At 38.9% G+C, this 22,485-nt stretch overlaps 1 protein-coding gene across 2 annotated transcripts in view; it reads right to left on the reverse strand.

Annotated features, from left to right (window-relative positions):
* Nucleotides 1-22,485, reverse strand: part of NSRP1 (nuclear speckle splicing regulatory protein 1) — a 66,247-nt gene that overhangs the window by 6,879 nt on the left and 36,883 nt on the right. For both annotated transcript variants that reach the window (XM_041726314.1, XM_041726315.1), the window contains exon 3: nucleotides 4,047-4,103. In XM_041726314.1, the coding sequence (XP_041582248.1) occupies nucleotides 4,047-4,103 (57 nt within the window). The remainder of the gene's footprint in view (nucleotides 1-4,046; nucleotides 4,104-22,485) is intronic.

A 22,485-nucleotide genomic window follows, 5' to 3' on the forward strand; every position in this document is an offset into this window, starting at 1 on the left:
TAAGATAATATTGCCATCATCAGTTCTGTGCACTGTCCAGATAAAAGAACAGAAAGAAAAAAAATGTCGTCTATTAAAATACCCCATTTCTTAAAAGGCATCCAAATCAGCAAAGAAGTCAAACTCTCACTTTTTGCAGATGACATGATACTCTGTGGAAAATCCAAAAGATGCCACTCCAAAATTGCTAGAACTCATACAGGAATTCAGCAAAGTGGCAGGACATAAAATCAATGCACAGAAAGAAGTTTTATCTCTATACACTTAAAATGAGACAGGAGAAAGAGAAATTAAGGAATCTATCCCATTTACAATTGCACCCAAAACCATAAGACACCTAGGAATAAACCTAACCAAAAAGGCAAAGAATCTATACTCAGAAAACTACTGAACACTCATGAAAGATACCTCATGAGGAAGACACAAAGAAATGGAAAAATGTTCCATGCTCATGGGTTAGAATACTGTTAAAATGTCTGTTACCTAGAGCAATCTATAGATTAAATGCAATCCCTATTAAAATACCATCAACTTTTTTCAAAGAGCTGGAAAAAATAATTCTAAAATTTGTATGGAACCAGAAAAGACCCTAAATAGCCAAAAGAATGTTGAAAAAGAACACCAAGTTGGTGGCATCACAATTCTGAACTTCAAGCTCTATTACAAAGCTATAATCATCAAGACCGTATGGTACTGGCAGAAAAACAGACACGCAGATCAATGGAACATAACAGGGAACCTAGAAATGGACCCTCAGCTCTGTGGTCAATTAATCTTTGACAAAGCAGGAAAAAACATTCAATGGAAAAAAGTTTCTTCAACAAATGGTGTTGAGAAAATTGGACAGTCACATGCAGAAGAACAAAACTGGACATTTTCTTACGCCATACATGAAAACAGATGTAAAATGGATGAAAGAATCAATAATCCAATCAAGAAATGGACAGAAGACATGAATAGACATTTCTTCAAAGAAGATCTTCAAATGGCCAAGAGACAAAGGAAAATGCCCAACATCACTCAATATCAGGGAAATACAAATCAAAACCACAATAAGATACCACCCCACACTGGTCAGAATGGCTAAAATTAACCAGTCAGGAAATGACAGATGTTGGCGATGATGCAGAGAAGGGGGAAGCCTCTTACACTGCTGAGGGAATGCAAGCTGGTACAGCCATTCTGCAAAACAGTACAGAGGTTCCTCAAAAAGTTAAAAATAGAGCTACTCTTCACCCAGCAACTGTACTACTAGGGGTTTATCCCAAAGATACAAACGTAGTGATCTGAAGGGGCACCTGCATGTCAAGGTTTATAGCAGCCATGTCCACCATAGCAAGACTACGGAGAGCGCCCAGACGTTCATCAACAGATGGGATCAAGAAGATGTCGTGTGTGTGTATATACACATAAATATGTATATATATGTGTGTGTATATACATATGTATATATGTATGTATATACACACACACAATGGCATATTTGCCATCTTAAAAAAAGGAACGGAAGGAAGGAAGGAAGGAAGGAAGGAAGGAAGGAAGGAGGAAGGAAGGAAGGAAGGAAGGAAGGAAGGAAGGAAGGAAGGAGGAAGGAAGGAAGGAGGAAGGAAGGAAGGAAGGAAGGAAGGAAGGAAGGAAGGAAGGAAGGAACCTTGCCATTTACAACAACATGGATAGAACTAGAGGGTATTATGCTAAGAAAAATAAGCCAATCAAAAACAATTATATGATTTCACTCATGTGGAATTTAAGAAACAAAACAAAGGAGCATAGGGGGCGGGAAGGAAAAAGAACAAAATGCAATCAGAGAGGGAGACAAAGCATAAGAGACTCTTAATAATAGGAAACAAACTGGGGGTTGCTGAAGGGGAGAAGGGTGAAGGTATAGGATAACTGAGTAACATGCATTAAGGAGAGCATGTGATGTAATGAGCACTGGGTGTTATATACAACTGATGAATCACTGAACTCTACCTCTGAAACTAATAATACACTATATGTTAATTAATTGAATTTATTTATTTTATTATTTTTATTTACTTATGATAGTCACACAGAGAGAAGAGAGAGAGAGAGAGAGGCAGAGACACAGGCAGAGGGAGAAGCAGGCTCCATGCACCGGGAGCCCGAGGTGGGATTCGATCCCGGGTCTCCAGGATCATGCCCTGGGCCAAAGGCAGACACCAAACTGCTGCGCCACCCAGGGATCCCATAATTAATTGAATTTAAATAAAAATAATAAGAAAAAAATAAAATACTCCATTTCTAAGAGTATTTTATCTTAGATATAGTAATCAAGTTGGTATTCTTCATCATAAAAGTTAGTTAGTGGAGAATAAAGTGAAAAGCAGGAAGTACAGATGTTCCAGCTCTGTGAAAGCAGCAGGAGGGAAAAGGTACATGAAGAGCTATAGCAGCACTCCTAACTTTCAAGCAAACTATGAGAAAAAAAATCTCACTAAGAGAAAATGTAGTTTGGGACAGCTAGGATTAAGAATAAAGTTAAATTTGGGATTTATGCTTTAAATAGGTAAGGAAAGGCAACACAAAAAATGTCAGAATAAACTAGAAAACAAGATAACTACATGACCTTAGAAAAGTCACCAGATTCTCCATAACTAATTCTTTCATCAATATGGTGAAGAAGTTGAACTCTGATGGTCTCTAAAAATTCTAGAGCTCTAAAATTATAACTCAAAGCATTTCAGCATTTATGTTAAAAAAAATCACATTTTTAAAAATTGCGCATTAAATCATTTTCAGACTGCTGAGTTACACATTATATTCCACTTGCATTAACATAACCAAAATATATAATTCTGTGCCATTCCTCGGAGTAGCAGTAAACATAGTTACTAAAAGCATGAGCTCTGCAATTGTACTGCTTGGGTTGAACTATGAGACTTCATGAAAGTCACATAAATCCTTCTGCCTTCCTGTCCTCAATTATAAAATGAAGATTTTAAGAGCTTCTATCTTAGAGGATTATTTTAAGAAGTTAATTCTTAGAAAGTGGTTACCATAATGTCTGGCACATTAGAAAGTATTTAACAAATTCATTCCTATACAGGATTCAGGTAGAGTAGGGAGACATAGATGCTAAAGGATAAAGAAAATGTGGAGGGGAAAAAATTAAAAAGAAAGGTACTGTGTCATTGTTTAATTTCATTATGTTTTGCAACAGCTAAATCGAAGATTCAATGGTGTAGTAGAAAAATTAGTAAACCTTCAGGCCTAGTTCTGTAATTAGCTATGTGATCATAAAGGGTAATTTATCCTTTTGAACCTTCAGATTTCTTAATCAGGATCATGGGCAGATTTGTGAGAATTTAAAAAATATAATTTACAAAAAAGTGCTCAGAAATACTACAGAGCACTATATAAAGTGCGAGAGAAATCTATTGAGAATTATCAGATATTCCCCATTCTTAGTAGATTAATTTCAAATATTTATATAATGATGAAATCACTTTGGTGTGAAGAGACTTTTTTTAAGCAAGTATGCTCACTAGTAAGAATTATTAAACCATATAATCCACTGTAAGACTGACTACTGAGTCAGCTGAAAGCAGAAATGGGTTTAATCTACAACATAGCAATAAAGAGCTAATTCTCTATTGTGCTTTTTCCTTTAAAATTTATCACAAAAGCCTGAAATATATGTAAATCAAGAAATGTTTTAAACATTTTCAGAAAATGAGGGTCAAGATAAAATTATCTCTTTATACAGAGCTATACTGCTTAGTCTCAGGACCTAGATACCAAACCTGACATTTAAAAATATGGGGTGTGGCAGCCCGAGTGGCTCAGCGGGTTAGCGCTGCCTTCAGCTCAGGGCCTGATCCTGGAGACCTGGGACAGAGTCCCACATCGGACTCCCTGCATGGAGCCTGCTTCTCCCTCTGCCTGTGTCTCTGCCTCTCTCTCTGTGTCTCTCATGAATAAATAAATAAAATCTTTAATAAAATAAAATAAAATAAATAAAATAAAAATGTGGGCTGAAATATTTATTTCACCAAATACATATATTTACTCAGCCACCTTACCTGTTTCATTGCTTGCTTCTTAGCAGCTTCCCTTTGAAGGCTTTCACTCACGGAGGTCTATAAAACATAAAAATGTTGTCACTCTTTAAGCCAATTGAAAATTTCTTTTCCAGTATTCTGGCTGGCAACTAGTTCCTTACTTATACTAAAAACCAGAAAAGTATTATGAAAAATATAATTAAATTACATTTTCAAAGTCTTTACCAAAACCTTAAGAAATAAATGAATTTTTGTTATAAATCAAGAGAGTAGGCTGTAAGGTATAAGAGTGATACAGGAAAAAAATGAGGTGATGTGGCCTTTTTTTCCCTACTTCACCACTAAGGTACTCAATCTCTATGGACTACAATTTATTTTGTGTGCACATGTGAATGGGTGGGGGAGCACTGGTCCCTTCCAACACATTTAATGGTATGATTCTCAGCAACAAAAAGCATATTTTTTATAATTATTTTTTAAAGATTTATTTATTTATTCATTCATTCAAGACACACAGAGAGAGGCAGAGACATAGGCAGAGGGCAAAAGCAGGCTCCCCACAGGGAACCCACCGACAAGACTTGGTCTGGGGACCCCAGGATCATGCCTTGAACCAAAGGCAGACACTCAACCACTAAGCCACCCAGGCATCCCTAGCACATATTTTTAATATAGCATATTGTATATAGTATATCAAGTTATCAGTATATGCTTAAGGCTTAGTACATGCTTAAGCTAAAACTATCAGTGGTTATAATCATTCAATAAATATGTACTAAGGTGTTCCAGCTCCTGAAGATAGTAAGGAAAATTATAGGCTCTATCCCTGAAAGATAAATGGTCTGAAAGGGAAGACAAGTAACTAAAGAGATAACTAAAATATAGATGTGATAAGCTATATATAATAAAGGGATTAAAAAAAAGGTCTGTGGGAGGACAGAATCAAGAAAGTGTTCCTAAAAGAGATATGACATAGACCTGAACCAAAAAGAATTTAAGAGAAGCCAAGAGGTGTTTACAAAGTAGTAACCATATGGGTGAAAGTAAACATTTACAGCTAAATTTTATATATATATATATAATTAAACTACTTAAAAATATTGTCTTAAGGGGATCCCTGGGTGGCTCAGCAGTTTGGCACCTGTCTTTGGCCCAGGGTGCGATCGTGGAGTCCTGGCATCGAGTCCCGCGTCGGGCTCCCGTCATGGAGCCTGCTTCTCCCTCTGCCTGTGTCTCTGCCTCTTTCTCTCTCTCTCTCTCTCTCATAAATAAATAAATCTTAAAAAAAAAATATTGTCTTAAAAGTATAAGGTTTTGTAAATATATTAACACTGAAATGTATACTTTAAAAGGGTGAATTTTATGTTATGTGAATTGTATCTTAAAATGAGTCTACTGATGAATTTATCTTTTATTGAAAAATATAATCCTCAGCCCTAGGCTAGTTTTCTAGCCTATTGACATTTGCTGCTTTCAGCTGTACAGTATGAAGTGGTGCTTCCTTTGTCTTCCATGGCAACAAACAAAACAGAAAAAATAAACCTAATTCTAGTTCCCTATGACCATGGAGATAAAGTTAATTCACAAAGGCAATTCAAATAATCGAACACATATTTAATAAATTAAAGAAGTGGATAGGCAAAGAACTAAGGACATTTTAGGTGACAGTAAACTAACTACAACTAGAGGAAAAGATATTATTAACAAAAACAATAGCTAACATTTACGGAGCCAGGTGCTATGCTAAGTGTGTTACTTGTGTATTACATTTATCTCTCATTTATTTATTTATTTATTTTTTTTAAATTTTTATTTATTTTTGATAGTCACAGAGAGAGAGAGAGAGGCAGAGACACAGGCAGAGGGAGAAGCAGGCTCCATGCACCGGGAGCCCGACGTGGGATTCGATCCCGGGTCTCCAGGATCGCGCCCTGGGCCAAAGGCAGGCGCCAAACCGCTACGCCACCCAGGGATCCCTTATCTCTCATTTAATACAAATTTCCCTATCATGTGATAATACATTTTACTCATTAGAATGTCCATTTTAAACCTTAAAATATTAAATATTCTAATAAGCATATCTCATTAATTCTTTCCAATTTTTAATATTTCAGTCTTCCTAATCAGTATAAATTAAATATTTCTTGATCATTGACTTAAGAATGTCTTAAAAATTGACTAGAAGTCTCCAAATACTAGACTTTTACTTACCTTTATTATTTTTTCCTCTCTCTCCTCCATTTGGTCACAGTTCAACTGCTTTTTTTTTTTTTTTTTTACATTTTTTTAAAAGATATTTACTTATTAGAGACACACAGAGAGAGAGAGACAGAGAGACACAGGCAGAGGGAGAAGCAGGCTCCATAAAGGGAGCCTGACGTGGGACTCGATCTGGGGTCTCCAGGATCACGCCCTGGGCTGAAGGTAGCGCTAAACCGCTAAGCCACCGGGGCAGCCCCGCTGTCACTTTCAAACTGACTGCTTCAACTCAAACTACTGAACTTAGAAAAATAAAACATAGAGCTAGTACTTCTTAGACTCTCATAATATGGTATAAGCAGACTGGGAAGAGCCTTTCCAACATAAAGTGTGTATATATATATATATATATACACATACACTGAGACAAGAGGTTTTATTTCCATGTTTTTGGCTGCTTTGAAGGATGATATTTCTCTGACCTTTGGAAAAAATCAGGTATTACTTACAGGGTAGTATCACAATGGAGGGGAGTACAATAATTTTACATATTCTATTCACAGACTTGTATCCCTGGAATTTCAACAGCACCATCAGTGGATAAAGTAGTAGTTCTGAACCTAAGCTGAAAAAGTCAGAGATTATCTCCTTTTGAAGCTCATTTGATTGTTTTTTTTTTTAAAGATTTTATTTAGGGATCCCTGGGTGGCGCAGTGGTTTAGCGCCTGCCTTTGGCCCAGGGCGCGATCCTGGAGACCTGGGATCAAATCCCACATCGGGCTCCCGGTGCATGGAGCCTGCTTCTCCCTCTGCCTATGTCTCTGCCTCTCTCTCTCTCTCTGACTATCATAAATAAATAAATAAAAAAAAATAAAGATTTTATTTATTTATTCATTAGAGAAACAGAGAGAGAGAGGCAGAGACACGGGCAGAGGGAGAAGCAGGCTCCATGCAGAGAGCCTGACGTGGGACTTGATTCAGGGTCTCCAGGATCACGCCCTGGGCTGCAGGCGGCGCTAAACCGCTGCGCCACCAGGGCTGCCCAGATTTTACATTTTAAAGGTTGTTTTTCCAAGTCATTAGAGATATCCTTGAATTAAAATACTAATAAAATTTTAAGACTCAACTTTATTTTTTTTTTAATTTTTTTATTTATTTATGATAGTCACAGAGAGACAGAGAGAGGGGCAGAGACATAGGCAGAGGGAGAAGCAGGCTCCATGCACCGGGAGCCCGACGTGGGATTCGATCCCAGGTCTCCAGGATCGCGCCCTGGGCCAAAGGCAAGCGCCAAACCGCTGCGCCACCCAGGGATCCCCAAGACTCAACTTTAAATTTATGAACATTTCTCAACTTATGATGAGGTTATATCCTGATAAACATATCATAAATTGAAAATATTCTGGTGCTTGGGTGGCTCTGTTGGTTAATTTCTGCCTTTGACTCAGATCATGATCCCAGGGTCCTGGGATGGAGCCCCACCTCAGGCTCCCGGCTCAGTGGGGATATATAACAACCACCAACACATGAGCCTTGAACTTTAGAATTCCTTTATTGTATGGTATGAAAAGGAAGTACAGAATAATGGCTTAGGAATCTAACCAAGATTCAAACTGTTCTTTCTCTTATTACCTGTCTTATTTCAGGTATGTTACTCATCTATGTAACAGTACCTACACTTCACAAGGTTCTTTAATCCTCACAAGGATTAAATGACATAGTCTGTAAAAAGTGCTTAGCATCTACCTGGCTCAAAGAAGTGCTCAAAAAAATATTGTTTATATCTAAACAATAAGTTGTGGGAAAACAGTACTACAGTTAAACCAAAGTGTTTACCACAAAGCATGCAAACTATGATATTTATCAGCATGGTTAATAAAATATAAGACTGGAATTTATTTAGAGTTGTACAGTATGATTCAATTTACATCTACTAAAAGAGAAACATCTATTCTGTTGAATATTCAAAAGGCTGTGCATGTTTTGTGTGCTAAGATTCCTTAAGGTTTGATATTCAATATATCAATAAACAGGAAAATGGAGGATCTGTACATTTGAGTCCATCACTAGTCATGAGAACTATGGCATAGCCAAGGAATGGGTTTTCTAGAACTGATAGTGGCTTTCCTAGGAACTGCTTATAAATGAGAGTACATTCGTCAAAGCATGAGTAGATTAAAAAAGAACTCTTCTTTGAGGGAGTCCTCTACTACACTGCTATAGTAATAACTGGATGGTGGGATTTGATAGCAAGGAGATGCCAACTGAATGGGTATCTGCCTTTAAAAATTGTTTTGGTTTAGGGTGGAGTTCTTGTCAAGGTTTATTTTCCAAAACTTTGTTCTGACATAATTATAAATTCACAGGTACTTGTAAGACATGTATAGGGAGGCCATTTACCCATCCTCCCCCATCTTGTATTAACTACAGTACAATATCAACCAGGAAACAGACATTGGTTCTAGCCACAGAGCTTATTTAGATTTTTACCAGTTGTATATTTGTGAAAATATGTGTACAGTTCTATGCTATTTTATGACATGTATAGCTTCATGTAACTACCATCTTAATCAAGATATTTAACTGTACCAACACATGATTCCTTTGTGTTACCCCTTTATCACCTCTTCTCCTCATCCCTAATCCCTGACACCACTAATCTATTCCTTATCTCTGTATGTTACTTCATGAATGTTAAATAAATAGAAGCATTTTGAGATTGGCCTTTTTCACTCAGCATTATGTTAAAGGAATGTATTTTCTTTAGTACAGATATCACAAAACCCTTTAGTTCTTGCCACAAAATATTCTAGCCTACAAATGACCTAAAGAAAAACAGCTGTTAAATAAAATGATTAAGGTTGAATGTGAGTGACCTAATCACACAATACAGTTATTAATTGATTAGTTTCAAAAACGAGCAGGCAGGCAATTATTCAAATTTTATGTTTGAAAACCAATTCATTCACAGGATAATACAAGAGAGTATTCAGTAAGAGTGCCTTTTAATAAAACCACAAATTACCATTAGTTTTAAATGTAGGAAGATAAAAATTACTCCCTGTAAAGGTCTTTATATTATCTTTTCTTTTTAAGAGAGAATGAGCAAGCATTAGGGAGGGACAGACAGAAAGAAAAGAATCTTGGCCAGCCTGGGTGGCTCAGAGGTTTAGTGCCTGCCTTGGGCCCAGGGTGTGATCCTGGAGACCCGGGATCCAGTCCCACATTGGGTTCCCTGCATGGAGCCTGCTACTCCTTCTGCCTGTGTCTCTGCCTCTCACAAATAAATAAAATCTTAAAAAAAAAAAAAGAATAAAAAAATTCTAAAAAAAAAAAAAAAAAAAAAAAAAGAATCTTAGGTAGGCTCCATAATCATTGCGGAGCCCTACTTGATCTCACCACCCTGAAATCATAACTGGAGCCAAAACAAAGAGTTAGACACTTAAATGAACTGAGCCATCCAGGCACCCCGGACCTTTATCTTAAAGAAAAAATAACTGAAGTTATAAATGATACATTAGTAATTTATCATACCAATCTTTCAAAATAGGTTTTATACCAAAAATCTCAGGGAAATAACCTTTTGTAAAATCTCAAGTAGTATTTCCTTGCAAATATTTCAACTTAATTCAACAAACATGTTCTGAGAACCTGCTATGTGTACAACACTGAAAGGGGAGAGGAATCATTTTTGATCAACATGTTAATTTTTTTTAAAGATTTTATTTATTGATTCATGCAAGACACGCAGAAAGAGGCAGAGACACAGACAGAGGGAGAAGCAGCCTCCCCGCAGGGAGCCCAATGCAGGACCCTATCCCAGGACTCCAGGATTACGACCTGAGCCAAAGGCAGACACTCAACCACTGAGCCAGCCAGGCACCCCAACATGTTAATTTTTTGTCTAATCTAAGAGTTGGTAGGTTTCTATTAACTTTAATTCCAAATAAGAAATGAACATAAAGAAAAAGGAGATAAAATGCCAGGTCTATTTTATACCTACTAATAATATATAACAATATACTATACCCTCTACACACACACACACACACACACACACACACACACACACACACACACAGATGTGGTTATCAAGTACAGGCACCATAAACTGCAGAATTAAGAAAAACACTCCAAATAAAAAACTAGTCTTTACTACCTTCATTGTTCTGTGTAGAGAATAAAAATTATTTAATCAATCTAGTGTTTATTTCATTGGGATGTAGTCAGATTATGACTGAATTAAAAGGAAAATGGTTTTTAAAACCTTCACAACTCAGATAAATACAGGAGAAATCACACGATTGCACATTTCTTACATCACCATGGATGTTCAGATGGGTTGACTCCTGGGCTGTGAGAACTGCCAGAAGAGAAATAGCTTTATATGTATTACCAGAGCTCCTTCACCAATACACAGAATATAGTTTAATGACACTAGGAAAGAAGATACTGGCCCACTAGTTTATATTACTGAATTACCTTTCTTTAGTCACAAAAATTTTTTATAAAATTAAACAAAAAAATTTTTTAAATAAGAAAAACCCAAAAATTCAGAAAAGGGGTCTGAGTATTTTTTTTTCAGAAATCGGTCTTTTTCCATAATAAGTCAAAAAATTTTTAAAATCTCATATAGCCTTCTTTATGAAATAAGATGTTTACCTATCCACTTATCCAAAATAGTTTTCAACTAAAGAAAAAATAGTTCAAGAATCAGTCCTTCCTCAAATAAATGGCTTATGGCTATAATTTTTGGTTGTGCTCTGAGAACTTAGAAATGAAAACTTCCTGTTCTTTATCTTTTTTTTTAACTTAGCAACAGATCATTTACTAAAGGTCCTACAACTCAGTAATCTCTATTATGAGCTTTGTTTGTCCACATTCACATGACTCTTTTGTATGTACAAAGCTTGTTTAAGGGCTGCAAAAAATACACAAAATTTTTATTATATAAGCTCAGACAAAAAATGGACATGACTATCAACAGAAAATTAAGAGAAAACATAAAGGGCCATTAAGTATGAAAAAATGAACTGAATCTTACTAATAACTAAAGAGATGAAAATACTTTTATTATCTATCAAACTGATAAAGATTTTTAGAGTTCTAATCATCTAATACTGGCAAGGTAATGAGTAAATTTATACTTTTACATTGTGAGAAGTGTGAAATGGTTCCAATTTGGCAAAATGTATTAAAAGCCTGAAAAAAATAACCATTTCTTTTGATCCAGTAATTCCACTTTCAGGAGTTTGTTGTATGGATATATTAAAAAAGATATACAAAAATATACAAAAAGATTTTGGTGCTATGATATTCATTGTATTATATCTGATGGGATATCTATTCACATTAGTGAAAAACTTGAAGCAACCTAACTTTTAACATCAGAAGATCAGTTAAGGGCAGCCCCAGTGGCTCAGCGGTTTAGCGCTGCCTTCAGCCCAGGGTGGGATCCTGGAGACCTGGGATCAAGTCCCATGTCAGGCTCCCTGCATGGAGCCTGCTTCTCCCTCTGCCTGTGTCTCTGCTTCTCTCTCTGTGTGTCTCTCATGAATAAATGAATAAAAACTTAAAAAAAAAAAAAGATCAGTTAAGTAAGCTGTATACCTTTCAACAGAAAGTTCCGCAGCCATTTAAAAATTTGTCTTCAGGGATCCCTGGGTGGCGCAACGGTTTGGCGCCTGTCTTTGGCCCAGGGCGCGATCCTGGAGACCCGGGATCGAATCCCACATCGGGCTCCTGGTGCATGGAGCCTGCTTCTCCCTCTGCCTGTGTCTCTGCCTCTCTCTCTCTGTCTGTGACTATCATAAATAAATAAAAAAAAAATTTAAAAAAAATAAAAATAAAAATAAAAATTTGTCTTCAACAACATTTAATGTATGGGGCAAACTTTAATGCTATATCCATATTAGTCCACATTCGCTACTCAGGAAGTAAGTCTCCTGCTAATAATAATCATCCCTTTTCATACTATGGTCACACTGCTTCTTGTGTCTTTACCTTGACTAAAACCTTCCCATGAAGTCCTTTATAATCCCTGCATGCCATGTGACTGTTACTTTTATCCCTTTTACTCTCAATTTATATTACTATTTCTGACACCCTGATTATGCCATCATCATCATAGATAACCATACAACACTTTGACCTGACCTTATTTTCCTCAGGTCCAGTAATAATGGTCTCCTCTCTACTTAGCCACCCTATCATGCTCATCTTGCTATTACCCGTGACTGACCTTGCTCTGAAACTATGAATCTGGACAACCAACCCAACAACCACTACTCTTCTACCAAATTTCACTGAATAGAAGATGTACATTATTTCACATCCTTGTATCAATGAAATCAGGATACGCTTTATAATCAGTGGGCATCATCTACTGTTGATTAAGAGGTATTCTTAATATAGTTGGTTCTATCTGCATGTGTGTGAGTATTAAATGGTGTCAGCATCAAAACTTGCAGAATGAGTGTCATCAAGTGTTGGTGATATAGTATTTAACATGCTATTCGGTAGAGACAATTTACTTTGGACTCCCTCTTGGGACTACTACTTAACATGCCTAGTTCACCACCTCCAAATACCCTCCTTATGACTATTAAGCTTGATGTCAGAAAGAATGATAAACTTGGAGAAATACAGTCATCACTGAATCTGAATGAAAAAGAAAGTCCAAATAAAGACTAATGATTACTCCCTCATATACATCCTTTGGAAAATCTGAAAATGAGAACTCACAACCTCACGACTATTAAGAAAAAAACAAACAAAAAATTCTGGATTTGAAAAAGTTTTAGGGATCCCTTAACTAATTATTTTCATTCCTATTTTGCTTTTATATATGTATAAGAATAACAGTAAAAACTTACATTTTATTAAGACTAAAAGAACTCTTTCAATACTGCATTGTGTAATAAGCATGATTAGAATTCTAACTCCTAAGACTATCAAAGATTTTTTTAAAAGATTTTATTTATTTATTTTATTTATTATTAATCCCTTGATTTTTCCATTTTCTATTAGAATCTTTACAGTAGTGAATCTTCAGCTACTCTTGCCAATAATCTAAACTCCCACTGCCCATCTTTTATACCTACTTGATAAACACAAGTCTTAGATCCATGCAACCATCTGCTATCTATAGTAGGGCTGCCAAACACTCCTGAAAATTATTTCTTAGCTTCCAACTATAACTCTCTAACCAGGCCCTAAGGTATTTACCAAATCTTCTCTTTTACTAATCAAGTCTCTCTTCTTTCCCTATCAACTATATTCAAGCCTCCTCCCTTTGCAAACGTGCTACACCCTGTCAACTTTCCCTATACCTGCTACCTTTAAAAATTATTATGAAAAACTATGTACAAAAAGGGTACAAAAAATAACATAATACCTGTGAATTCATTACCCAGCCTAAGAAATGGAACATTATCAATAAAGTCACTATATATATCCTTCATGAAATCTCATCTCCCACCTTTCCACCCTAAATTTTGTTTATATAATCTCCTTGCTTTACGTTAGTTTTGCCACATATGTATTGAATGAGTTCAGGACATGGCCACCCAAATATGCTGCTTTTGGCATATTCTGAATTGAAGACACTTGAAAAACAGCCAGTGCAAGGACACTCAGCCATTCCTTTCTCTTCCTAAAAGCAGAAGATAAACTTCTCATGTGAAAGGTGCCTTCCCTGTGCCAGAAGGAAGAAATGAACTTATCACTGAAGATGGGGAGTCAAGGCCAAGAGAAATCTAAACATACCTTGTTAAAATAACTATCTTTCTTTAGTCTATACATATATTTTGGTTATTTTCCCACAATTTCTGCTCTGTTCAACCTAGTGTATAAGTACTTAGGTCCAGTCACTTCTTTGGGTCTTCATATTTCTTGTGAGGGCTCCCATATAAATATAAATGAGCTCTGCTTTTCTCCTGTTAATTTGTCTTATGTCAGTCAAAGCCAGAGACTATGACAGTGGAGGAATAGTTTACCTCCCTATGTATGTCTCTAAATGTTGTTTATTTTGCATGACCTGAAACTTTTACACATTCTCCTGCTGATAAACATTCATTTGAGTAATTTCCTTTTCTTTTTTCCCCAAAGAAAGCAGCTATGAAAATTGTCCATGTATTCGGATACACGTGTAACTATTTAGGAGAGCTGTTACATTGTAGGTCACCTATCTTTAACTTCACTAAATACTGACAAATTGTTCTCCAAAGTGGTCTAACCAATTCACACTCCCACCAAGTGTATAAATTCCTATTACTTTATTCCTATGAACATTTTATATTGTCTATACTTTTCTGGATTTTCTAAGTGGTCAAAAGGAATACATATTTTTATATAACCAGATTACTATAATTTATTAAGTAACCAGAGTTATTCTAATTTATTATAACAAAAGCAACTTTAAGATCCTACTTAGAACTGAAAGTTAAAAAAATAAAAATAAAAAAAAGAACTGAAAGTTAATTATGCTTAGTATCTTGGCCAGCTGTACAATATTAAGTGCCACCTCCCTTAGTGTGGTCAAAGTTTCTAATTCTACACCTTCAGTCAGTTAGTACTCAATGTTGCTAGGCCACTCCGTCCAACCTTTAAAGAACTAAACAAACTAAACAATAATACCTTTATGTAACTAAAGAACACTTAATACCAACCTAATAGCATTTATTCATTCATCTAAGTATTTACTGAGCATATGCCATGTGTAAGGCGCTATTCAAGGCATTGGTTAAAAATAATAAACAAAATCCCTGCCCTCGATGAACTTGTAAGGAAACAAAAACAGACAAGTAAAATTTATGTCAGATATATTGCACTCTATGCCAAAAAAGAAAAAAAAAATCAAAGAAAGGTACAGAGACTAAGGAGAGGATTGAATTTAAAATAGGACACTCGGGGGGGGGAGGGGCAAGATGGCGGAGGAGTAGGGTCTCCAAATCATCTGTCCTCAACAAATTACCTAGAAAACCATCCAATCATCCTGAAAATCTACGAATTCGGCCTGAGATTTAAAGAGAGACCAGCTGGAACGCTACAGTGAGAAGAGTTCGCGCCTCTATCAAGGTAGGAAGACGGGGAAAAAGAAATAAAGAAACAAAAGGCCTCCAAGGGGGAGGGGCCCTGCGAGGAGCCAGGCTGAGGCCGGGGCGAGTGTCCCCAGGACAGGAGAGCCCCGTCCCGGAGGAGCAGGAGCTGCACCAACCTTCCCCGCGGAAAGGGGCTCCCCGGGAATTGGAGCAGGATCCCCAGAAAGGCGGGGATGCCCTCGGGCTCCCTGGGACAGTAACAGAGGAACTGCGCCCCGGGGAGATGCGCCGAGCTCCCTAAGGGCTGCTGCTCCCTAAGGGACCCGGAGCAGCTCGGCGGGGCTCGGGCGGCGGCTCCGCGGAGGGGGCTGCGGGGCTCCGGGAGCAGCTCAGCGGTGGCGGCTCGGGCAGAGGAAGAAGCTCCGCGGAGGGGGCGGCGCGGCTCCGGGAACAGCTCGGAGGGGCTCGGGCGGCGGCTCCGCGGAGGGGGCTGCGGAGCGGGAGCGCGAATCCAACAGCGCAGGCCCCGGAGCACAGGGCGCCGAGACACAGCCCAGGATCTGGCCTCCCCCGGGACAGGCAGAGGCCGGAGGGCCCAGGACAGCGAGGACGCTCCTGCCTGGAACTGAGCAGATCAGCGGCCCCGCCCGGGAGCCCCCAAGGCCCTGCAGACGGAGAGCCCCGGAGCTACTGCGGGAGCTGACTCCAGGGTCCCAGAGCTGCCCCCGCCACTGTGGCTTCCTACCGGGGCCTTACGGGGTAAACACCCCCCACTGAGCCCTGCACCAGGCAGGGGGCAGAGCAGCTCCCCCAAGTGCTAACACCTGAGAATCAGCACAGCAGGCCCCTCCCCCAGAAGACCAAGGAGACGGACCAGTTTCAAGGGAAGACAAGGGACTTAAAGTATACAGAATTGGAAGATACTCCCCCCGTGGTTTTTTTTTGTTTGTTTGTTTTTGTTTTGTTTTGTGCTTTTTTTTCTTTCTTTCTTCTTGATTTCTGATTGCTTCCCCCCACCCCACCCCTTTTTTTTCTTTTTTCTCCTTTCTTTCTTTTTCTTCTCTTTTTCCCCTTTTTTTTCTTCTTTCTCTTTTTTCTTTTTCTCTTTTCTTTCCTTCTCTCTCTTTTCCTCCTTTTCCCAATACAACTTGTTTTTGGCCACTCTGCACTGAGCAAAATGACTAGAAGGAAAACCTCACCTCAAAAAAAAAGAATCAGAAACAGCCCTCTCTCCCACAGAGTTACAAAATATGGATTACAATTCAATGTCAGAAAGCCAATTCAGAAGCACTATTTTACAGCTACTGGTGGCTCTAGAAAAAGCCATAAAGGACTCAAGAGACTTCATGACTGCAGAATTTAGATCCAATCAGGCAGAAATTAAAAATCAATTAAATGAGATGCAATCCAAGCTAGAAGTCCTAACGACGAGGCTTGACGAGGTGGAAGAACGAGTGAGTGACATAGAAGACAAGTTGATGGCAAAGAGGGAAACTGAGGAAAAAAGAGACAGGCAATTAAAAGACCATGAGGATAGATTAAGGGAAATAAATGACAGCCTGAGGAAGAAAAACCTACGTTTAATTGGGGTTCCCGAGGGCGCCGAAAGGGACAGAGGGCCAGAATATGTATTTGAACAAATCCTAGCTGAAAACTTTCCTAATCTGGGAAGGGAAACAGGCATTCAGATCCAGGAAATAGAGAGATTCCCCCCCTAAAATCAACAAAAACCGTTCAACACCTCGACATTTAATAGTGAAGCTTGCAAATTCCAAAGATAAGGAGAAGATCCTTAAAGCAGCAAGAGAAAAAAAGTCCCTGACTTTTATGGGGAGGAATATTAGGGTAACAGCAGACCTCTCCACAGAGACCTGGCAGGCCAGAAAGGGCTGGCAGGATATATTCAGGGTCCTAAATGAAAAGAACATGCAACCAAGAATACTTTATCCAGCAAGGCTTTCATTCAAAATGGAAGGAGAGATAAAGAGCTTCCAAGACAGGCAGGAACTGAAAGAATATGTAACCTCCAAACCAGCTCTGCAAGAAATTTTAAGGGGGACTCTTAAAATTCCCCTTTAAGAAGAAGTTCAGTGGAACAATCCACAAAAACAAGGACTGAATAGATATGTTGACACTAAACTCATATTTATCAATAGTAACTCTGAACGTGAACGGGCTTAATGACCCCATCAAAAGGCACAGGGTTTCAGACTGGATAAAAAAGCAGGACCCATCTATTTGCTGTCTACGAGAGACTCATTTTAGACAGAAGGACACCTACAACCTGAAAATAAAAGGTTGGAGAACCATTTACCATTCAAATGGTCCTCAAAAGAAAGCAGGGGTTGCCATCCTTATATCAGATAAATTAAAATTTACCCCGAAGACTATAGTGAGAGATGAAGAGGGACACTATCTCATACTCAAAGGATCTATCCAACAAGAGGACTTAACAATCCTCAATATATATGCCCCGAATGTGGGAGCTGCCAAATATTTAAACCAATTAATAACCAAACTGAAGAAATACTTTGATAATAATACACTTATACTTGGTGACTTCAATCTAGCTCTCTCTATACTAGATAGGTCTTCTAAGCACAACATCTCCAAAGAAACGAGAGCTTTAAATGATACACTGGACCAGATGGATTTCACAGATATCTACAGAACTTTACATCCAAACTCAACTGAATACACATTCTTCTCAAGTGCACATGGAACTTTCTCCAGAATAGACCACATACTGGGTCACAAATCGGGTCTGAACCGATACCAAAAGATCGGGATAGTCCCCTGTATATTCTCCGACCATAATGCCTTGAAATTAGAACTCAATCACAACAAGAAGTTTGGAAGGACCACAAACACATGGAGGTTAAGGACCATCCTGCTAAAAGATGAAAAGGTCAACCAGGAAATTAAGGAAGAATTAAAAAGATTCATGGAAACTAATGAGAATGAAGATACAACCGTTCAAAATCTTTGGGATGCAGCAAAAGCAGTCCTGAGGGGGAAATACATCGCAATACAAGCATCCATTCAAAAACTGGAAAGATCTCAAATTCAAAAGCTCACCTTACACATAAAGGAACTAGAGAAAAAGCAACAAATAGACCCCACCCCCAGCAGAAGAAGACAGTTAATTAAAATTCGAGCAGAACTCAATGATATCGAGACCAAAAGAACTGTGGAACAGATCAACAGAACCAGGAGTTGGTTCTTTGAAAGAATTAATAAGATAGATAAACCATTAGCCAACCTTATTAAAAAGAAGAGAGAGAAGACTCAAATTAATAAAATCATGAATGAGAAAGGAGAGATCACTACCAACACCAAGGAAATACAAACGATTTAAAAAACATATTATGAACAGCTGTACGCCAATAAATTAGGAAATCTAGAAGAAATGGACGCATTCCTGGAAAGCCACGAACTACCAAAACTGGAGCAGGAAGAAATAGAAAACCTGAACAGGCCAATAACCAGGGAGGAAATTGAAGCAGTCATCAAAAACCTCCCGAGACACAAGAGTCCAGGGCCAGATGGCTTCCCAGGGGAATTCTATCAAATGTTTAAAGAAGAAATCATACCTATTCTACTAAAGCTGTTTGGAAAGATAGAAAGAGATGGAGTACTTCCAAATTCGTTCTATGAGGCCAGCATCACCTTAATTCCGAAACCAAAGACCCCACCAAAAAGGAGAATTACAGACCAATATCCATGATGAACATGGATGCAAAAATTCTCAACAAGATACTAGCCAATAGGATCCAACAACACATTAAGAAAATTATTCACCATGACCAAGTAGGATTTATCCCTGGGACACAAGGCTGGTTCAACACTCGTAAAACCATCAATGTGATACATCATATCAGCAAGAGAAAAACCAAGAACCATATGATACTCTCATTAGATGCAGAGAAAGCATTTGACAAAATACAGCATCCATTCCTGATCAAAACCCTTCAGAGTGTTGGGATAGAGGGAACTTTCCTCGACATCTTAAAAGCCATTTATGAAAAGCCCACAGCAAATATCATTCTCAATGGGGAAGCACTGGGAGCCTTTCCCCTAAGATCAGGAACAAGACAGGGATGTCCACTCTCACCACTGCTGTTCAACATAGTTCTGGAAGTCCTCGCCTCAGCAATCAGACAACAAAAAGACATTAAAGGCATTCAAATTGGCAAAGAAGAAGTCAAACTCTCCCTCTTCGCCGATGACATGATACTCTACCCCAAGCCTCCACCCCAAGATTGCTAGAACTCATACAGCAATTTGGTAGCGTGGCAGGATACAAAATCAATGCCCAGAAATCAATGGCATTTCTATACACTAACAATGAGACTGAAGAAAGAGAAATTAAGGAGTCCATCCCATTTACAATTGCACCCAAAAGCATAAGATACCTAGGAATAAACCTAACCAAAGAGGTAAAAGATCTATACCCTAAAAACTATAGAACACTTCTGAAAGAAATTGAGGAAGACACAAAGAGATGGAAAAATATTCCATGCTCATGGATTGGCAGAATTAATATTGTAAAAATGTCAATGTTACCCAGTGCAATTTACACGTTTAATGCAATCCCTATCAAAATACCATGGACTTTCTTCAGAGAGTTAGAACAAATTATTTTAAGATTTGTGTGGAATCAGAAAAGACCCCGAATAGCCAGGGGAATTTTAAAAAAGAAAACCATAGCTGGGGGCATCACAATGCCAGATTTCAGGTTGTACTACAAAGCTGTGGTCATCAAGACAGTGTGGTACTGGCACAAAAACAGACACATAGATCAATGGAACAGAATAGAGAACCCAGAAGTGGACCCTGAAATGTATGGTCATCTAATATTCGATAAAGGAGGAAAGACTATCCATTGGAAGAAAGACAGTTTCTTCAATAAATGGTGCTGGGAAAATTGGACATCCACATGCAGAAGAATGAAACTGGACCACTCTCTTTCACCATACACAAAGATAAACTCAAAATGGATGAGAGATCTAAATGTGAGACAAGAGTCCATCAAAATCATAGAAGAGAACACAGGCAACACCCTCTTTGAACTCGGCCACAGTAACTTCTTACAAGATACATCCACAAAGGCAAAAGAAACAAAAGCAAAAATGAACTATTGGGAATTCATCAAGATAAGAAGCTTTTGCACAGCAAAGGATACAGTCAACAAAACTAAAAGACAACCTACAGAATGGGAGAAGATATTTGCAAATGACATATCAGATAAAGGGCTAGTTTCCAAAATCTATAAAGAACTTATTAAACTCAACAGCAAAGAAACAAACAATCCAATCATGAAATGGGCAAAAGACATGAAGAGAAACCTCACAGAGGAAGACATGGACATGGCCAACATGCACATGAGAAAATGCTCCGCATCACTTGCCATCAGGGAAATACAAATCAAAACCACAATGAGATACCACCTCACACCAGTGAGAATGGGGAAAATTAACAAGGCAGGAAACAACAAATGTTGGAGAGGATGCGGAGAAAAGGGAACCCTCTTACACTGTTGGTGGGAATGTGAACTGGTGCAGCCACTCTGGAAAACTGTGTGGAGGTTCCTCAAAGAGTTAAAAATAGACCTGCCCTACGACCCAGCAATTGCACTGCTGGGGATTTACCCCAAAGATTCAGATGCAATGAAACGTCGGGACACCTGCACCCCGATGTTTCTATCAGCAATGGCCACAATAGCCAAACTGTGGAAGGAGCCTCGGTGTCCATCGAAAGATGAATGGATAAAGAAGATGTGGTTTATGTATACAATGGAATATTACTCAGCAATTAGAAACGACAAATACCCACCATTTGCTTCAACATGGATGGAACTGGAGGGTATTATGCTGAGTGAAATAAGTCAATCGGAGAAGGACAAACAGTGTATGTTCTCATTCATTTGGGGAATATGAATAATAGTGAAAGGGAATATAAAGGAAGGGAAAAGAAATGTTGGGAAATATCAGGAAGGGAGACAGAACATAAAGACTCCTAACTCGGGGAAACGAACTAGGGGTGGTGGAAGGGGAGGAGGGTGGGTGTTGGAGGGGAATGGGTGACGGGCACTGAGGTGGACACTTGATGGGATGAGCACTGGGTGTTTTTCTGTATGTTGGTAAATTGAACACCAATAAAAATAAAAAAAAGAACTGAAAGTTAATTATGCTTAGTATCTTGGCCAGCTGTACAATATTAAGTGCCACCTCCCTTAGTGTGGTCAAAGTTTCTAATTCTACACCTTCAGTCAGTTAGTACTCAATGTTGCTAGGCCACTCCGTCCAACCTTTAAAGAACTAAACAAACTAAACAATAATACCTTTATGTAACTAAAGAACACTTAATACCAACCTAATAGCATTTATTCATTCATCTAAGTATTTACTGAGCATATGCCATGTGTAAGGCGCTATTCAAGGCATTGGTTAAAAATAATAAACAAAATCCCTGCCCTCGATGAACTTGTAAGGAAACAAAAACAGACAAGTAAAATTTATGTCAGATATATTGCACTCTATGCCAAAAAAGAAAAAAAAAATCAAAGAAAGGTACAGAGACTAAGGAGAGGATTGAATTTAAAATAGGACACTCGGGGGGGGGAGGGGCAAGATGGCGGAGGAGTAGGGTCTCCAAATCATCTGTCCTCAACAAATTACCTAGAAAACCATCCAATCATCCTGAAAATCTACGAATTCGGCCTGAGATTTAAAGAGAGACCAGCTGGAACGCTACAGTGAGAAGAGTTCGCGCCTCTATCAAGGTAGGAAGACGGGGAAAAAGAAATAGAAACAAAAGGCCTCCAAGGGGGAGGGGCCCTGCGAGGAGCCAGGCTGAGGCCGGGGCGAGTGTCCCCAGGACAGGAGAGCCCCGTCCCGGAGGAGCAGGAGCTGCACCAACCTTCCCCGCGGAAAGGGGCTCCCCGGGAATTGGAGCAGGATCCCCAGAAAGGCGGGGATGCCCTCGGGCTCCCTGGGACAGTAACAGAGGAACTGCGCCCCGGGGAGATGCGCCGAGCTCCCTAAGGGCTGCTGCTCCCTAAGGGACCCGGAGCAGCTCGGCGGGGCTCGGGCGGCGGCTCCGCGGAGGGGGCTGCGGGGCTCCGGGAGCAGCTCAGCGGTGGCGGCTCGGGCAGAGGAAGAAGCTCCGCGGAGGGGGCGGCGCGGCTCCGGGAACAGCTCGGAGGGGCTCGGGCGGCG

The sequence above is a fragment of the Vulpes lagopus genome, chromosome 12 (assembly GCF_018345385.1).
Source record: "Vulpes lagopus strain Blue_001 chromosome 12, ASM1834538v1, whole genome shotgun sequence".
Classification (NCBI taxonomy): Eukaryota; Metazoa; Chordata; class Mammalia; order Carnivora; family Canidae; genus Vulpes; species Vulpes lagopus.